General features: G+C 34.7%; 1 protein-coding gene across 1 annotated transcript; it reads right to left on the bottom strand.

Annotated features, from left to right (window-relative positions):
* Positions 1 to 1,368: 1,368 nt before the first annotated feature.
* On the bottom strand, positions 1,369 to 5,279 carry rangrf (RAN guanine nucleotide release factor). The gene is made up of 6 exons (XM_059546086.1): positions 5,184 to 5,279; positions 3,257 to 3,335; positions 2,844 to 2,960; positions 2,271 to 2,433; positions 1,936 to 2,030; positions 1,369 to 1,757 (listed from the first exon to the last, which is right to left on the bottom strand). Exons 2-6 carry the CDS (start codon positions 3,331 to 3,333, stop codon positions 1,646 to 1,648), a joined length of 564 nt encoding a protein of 187 aa, XP_059402069.1. The 5' UTR covers positions 3,334 to 3,335; positions 5,184 to 5,279; the 3' UTR covers positions 1,369 to 1,645.
* Between the last annotated feature and the right edge of the window lie 222 nt (positions 5,280 to 5,501).

Here is a 5,501-nt window from a genome sequence, read left to right as displayed (position 1 = left end):
TATGTAATCCGCTGCATCAGAATCACATGGTTGAACAATTTTATTTGACTACTATTAATCACATTATGTACTGTAAATGTTTAGTTCTCACACAGAGATTGTGTAGAATGACTGAAACAACTGCTTTTTTTCTTCTTCTTTGACTTCACTTGACAATGACAACTATAATTATTAATCATGTTTGGAAGGACAAAGACTTACTTTTGAGTAGTTTGAAGTTGGAAGGAAATTGCACACTATCTGACTGGTTAAAAAATAACAATAGCATTTTCTCAATTTGTTTTTTTGTGTCTTGTTTGCCAATGTCTTTAATGTAAGAAGGTGTACTTTGTTTTAATCTTGGTTCCTTGGGTGGAACATAAATTTACAAAGCAACAGATATAAACCTTATTACTTTTGGTTGTACAATTAACAGTTTCATGTTATTAAATCTTCTTTGAGAACATGACATCATTTGCAGAGAATATTAGGACAATGAAACAGTAAGACTATTCAGTGGGACCGAATAATGGTCACCATTTGCCTTACATTACATGTGCTGTACTGTATGAGCTGTCTGATGCTTTAGAGAAATTAATGTAACATTAAATTATTTACTAAGAGATTTAAATTATATATGTACATTATGGGTCTGTGACATAACATATAATTTGAGAATAAATTATTTTTGAAAGAATGACTTGTGTTTTCTATATACATGACATTAAGACTGTGCTATGTTGGCTTTTAAGTACAAATACACTATAAGAATATATTAAAAGCTTTTGGACACTTAATTCACATTTAGAAATGTCTGCATGTCATTGTATTAACCAAACCAACAAGTGGTATCAACAAGGAAATAAGCCTAAACCTTTTTCTTTACTATTTATCATCTGGTCCCAAGGTCATTTTTAATACATTTATGAAGAAAGATTTCTATATGTTTACAAGTGTAGTTTATAAAATTAACTATGGGCATATTCTACTTAAGTCAAAATACATTTTGTTTTCATCTTGATCCCTCTACATATAGGTTTACCATATACAGCCTTGTTGTGAAAGTTTCTGATTTCTTAATAGTGATTACACAATTTCAGAATGATAGGCAAGTTAAAGAGAAGTGAAAGTTTCTTACATTACAGACTAACTCTGTGAAACCTGAGTTTCAACATAGAGTTTCAAGTTGTTAAACATTAGTTGTGTGGTCAAGTAATGGAGATGTTTGAAACAAAAGACAATGATGACTTCAAACTTTTGAGAGAACCACAAGAAAATTCCAGAGAAATTTTACTGAATGAACTACTGAACTAGATATGCTCCAAGTTGAGTAAACACTGGTTTTTCAAATGTAGGTCAGTTTCAGGAAGACAATGTTTTCTTATTATAAATGTATTTTTATTTTTTGCTTTTTACCAATAACTCCAGAATCCACATTTGCACATTCTCACTTATGAATCAGATAAATGCTATGCCTTGTACTTGCACTTAAAAGAAAAATATTTTCTAGAGGACCTGGGTTTCTAGCCAGTCTAACCTGTGAAATTTGTTTTAATCTGTTCAGTCATTGTAAAGGCATAACTTAAAAGCCTCTGAAAAAAAACAACAACAACAAAAAAAACTTTTCATTGAAAACCAACTGCATTTTAATGTGCACGTGAAACATCTACCCAAAAACTCCAGGGTCAAGTAGACAGAATGACTGCAGAACACCCTTGAAGTCCTGTAGTGTCCATGGTATAGCAGCCACATTTCCAAGGGCACTGCTGCTGAGGGGACTGAGAGAGAAGATTTAACATCAAACCTCTCACTCTATACATATAAGGATCCTGATTATATTTCAACATCTGTTAACACCATAAGTATAAACTTTATAATTCCATTTGAATCATCAAAGTAATCTTCCAGTGTATGGGGAAAAAAACTTGGTTTAACCTATATATTTAACCAACTCACTTGATACAAACAGGATCATTGAACGTCACTAAGATGTCAGTGGTGTACTGCGGCAGACGAAACAAGCACAGGTGAATGTTCACGGTGTTCTTGGCCTATAAACAAATATAATATAAGCTGATGAAAGAAAAACGTTTTTATAAAAAAAATATGTATAAAGTAAAATGCTGTTGGTTTTAGGCTTGCTGAAGATTAACCATGCCCAACTCATTAAACGTCTTGATTAATATAATTGTGTATGTATGGCCTTTCCCTTTTTCATTGTACACAGTTATTTTTACACAGTGCTAGATTTAGAACTTTTCCACTGCAAATGCAATGTGATAAAGACACACCTCCTCATTGAATTTAGAAACCAGCTGAGCTCCAGAGAGTAACCAGGCAGAACTGCATTCCTGCATTGTTAGCTCGGACTTAGGGAGCTGCTCCACCACTCTGATCTCCCAGGAGCCGTTCTCTACTGCCTTGTTACTTGCAGCCACGTCCTCAAAGTGATACCTATTACAATGCAAACCAGAAAAACGAGGTTATTCATACCAGTGTATTGCCATTAAAAATATCTTCTTTCCCGATGTGTCCAGTGACTATAGACAACTCTTCTATTGAATTTAAGGCAGCCATTCTAGCAATGGACTTATGTATTATAAATTAATTTATATATAAAAGCACTCACTGAGAAATAAGCCCTAATGTTAACTGCTGCAGGCAGGTTGGAGTTCAAACCTAAACCTGTCTGACCTGTTGGAATCTTTCACCATATCTGATGCCATTGCACGATTTCTATGTGTGCTTTTTTTTTGTTTTTCAATTTAGCTTTTATTATTTGTTTTGTACCTCTGTTATGAGCAAGCAATCACACAGAAGATGTTTTCCAAGATCTGTTTTTCTATTAAGAGACCACATGTTACCTGGCTGCGTCAGCATCTTGCACTTGACTTTGGTACTCCAGCAATTCAGTGATAATACTCTGATCTGTCTGAGAGTGAGCAAACACTTCTTGATTATCAGGGATCTGTCTCAGTTCACTGCAGACAATGGGGAAGAGAATGACAGGTTTTTAATACACAAATCAATTAAATTTGAGCTTTATTAAAGCAAATAACATGCACAACACAAGGGTGGGTTTTTAAATGGCGGCAACCTCAATGGAAAAACTGCGACTCTGCAAAATAACAATTAATTTGTCGATAGTCAACTCTGGGCTGTCCAAGAAACTGACTTATAAATATAAAAGAGAGACATTTTGTGACAGGTGTACATAGTACTACACTAGCTGTTATGGTACGTTATTTTTTTTTTACATATAATTCTATATAATTACCTGATATCCTGGGCACTGGGGGGAAAAACAGCTGATAATGCACCACCAAACAGAGGCCGAGCCATAGCTGCGCTCATCACTGCAACGATAAAGCCATTTATAGAGGGAATAAAATCTTTGCGAGGCAGGGGGAGCTGCCCCTAAACTTGCCACCCAGCTGCTAATCTGATAGATGCATTTTAATGAACAGACTAGATTGAATGCAGACAGAATGCAGCCCAGGTCTTTTTCTTTTCTATTTTTGTATTTTTTAACCTGTCTGGCACCTTAAAGCAATGAGTGCTCCTTGCATCCTTCAGACCCAGGCTTCTTTGCATTAAACACTGGAATGAGACAGTCTAGTAAGTGCGCATGGCTTCATCATAAATGTTTCCGCCCAGCAGACATTATAAAAATATAATTTGAAGAACACTTTATATTGAAATTTTAAGTAAATAAACTTTCTATTAATGCAGTACAGGTAAGTCAGTACACAAAGTCTGCGGTCTCCCAGAGTTTCACATTACACACAGTTTAGAATTATGTGATTCATTCATTCATTCATTAAAAAAAACAATGCCTTTACCTATGATTCTTAGAAAAGGATTGTGGGTTGACTGAAGGATGTGTAGGACACACCTCTTGCATCCGTTAAAACAGGCCAAATGAAGTACATGAAAGACTACCAAGTAGGATCCTTCAAATTGAGACATCCTTTGACCAAGCTTTATGACGTGGCAGACTAGATATTGAGCCTTACAAGCATGTGTCCAGTATTGCCAACTTAGCAATTTTGTTGCTAGGTTTAGCAACTTTTCAGACTACTCTAGCTTCTTTTCTTTTAAGTGCATATGCATTTTCCTTCTAAATTACACAAAGAGAAGAACCACTGAACAGATAGCCAGCCACACAGCTCATTAGCCTGTAGAGAGTTGGAGAGAGGCGCCTAGCAATGCACACATATGAATTGAGTTGCTAGTTGCAATTCAATAATAACTGTTAATTTATGATACAGTCATAAATGAGTGTTGAATGGCTTTGGATACACCCTGTAATTAGTGTGCACCTTTAATTGTTGATCAGTTAGGTACTGATAAATATGTAAAATATGTACACAATATGTATACAAATATGTAAAAAAATGAAAAACTACTGGCAATTTTCTGCCAGAACATTATCCATTAAGTTAACATTTTGTTTTTTCATTTGTTTTGGAGTTGTCCTTATTCAACCAGCTTTTGACCAGATTTCTGCTCATTTGTTAATCATGTTCAGCTTTCAACTTTGGTTGAAATTGTTTTCATTTTTATTTATTATTATTATTTTCAAATATTAATTTATAATTAGGAATATTGTTTGATTAATTACTTCTGTTGACAGAACTGTTCTACTTTTCTCACTATTTCTAAAATCAGACGTTCAGCATTAGGCATATCTAAAATCTATTTATAATTTTGATTTAAAAAAAAAATTAAATAAACACATTTCAAATATTTTTTCCTGAGATTTACGCAGTGATGTAGGTTTGCCTCATCAACTCGTCCGATGACATCACAACGTCATTTAGCTGCTTTTATTCGAGCTGCCTTTAGCAACTTTCCCTGAAAATTGGGTGGCAAAACTGAACGCTTCCTTCCGTTTGAGAAGCACCCATTATGTAATTCTACCGCTTTTACCCAAAATGCAGAGATACTGCCTTTAGCGGTGACGGGGTTTGGGCATGGGTTTGGGGTCAGCTCCCCATGTCTCACAAAGATTTTACTCTTACTGGCCATGTATTATCAGTGCCTTCAATGAAACAACATCTTTAAAATCTTCAACACAACGTTAAACTCTTAATAGAACACATCGTGATTTCATTTCAAAGGAACATAAACCTATGACTTCAATTTACAATAAATTAGGCCATATCAATACTTTAAACATAAACCCTCCAAAAAACACTCACGAGTGGCCAACAGCGCTGACTTCCCTCCATCAGCTGCCTGGTACCGGATGTGATGTAAATTGAGGTCAAGCTTGCCCTCTAGTGGTGTATAACAAAATGTCAACTTGAAATTATGGAATAATTATTACTAAATTTATGATTCAAAATATTACTTTTTTATATGAAGGCATATGTTATAATAGTTCCCAGGATTCCTTTCATTAAGCAGGTTTAGAGAAGCCCAGAGTGTGCAGCAGAACTGCAATTGAGACAAAGGTTAACTGTTTAGAATAAATAAATAATAGATAACATGAATTGTCTTAACAAATCACTTAACTG

Source organism: Carassius carassius, chromosome 4 (assembly GCF_963082965.1).
Source record: "Carassius carassius chromosome 4, fCarCar2.1, whole genome shotgun sequence".
Taxonomy (NCBI): Eukaryota; Metazoa; Chordata; class Actinopteri; order Cypriniformes; family Cyprinidae; genus Carassius; species Carassius carassius.
Note: the sequence above shows the minus strand (reverse complement) of the source record. Positions and strands in the feature narration are given on the sequence as shown.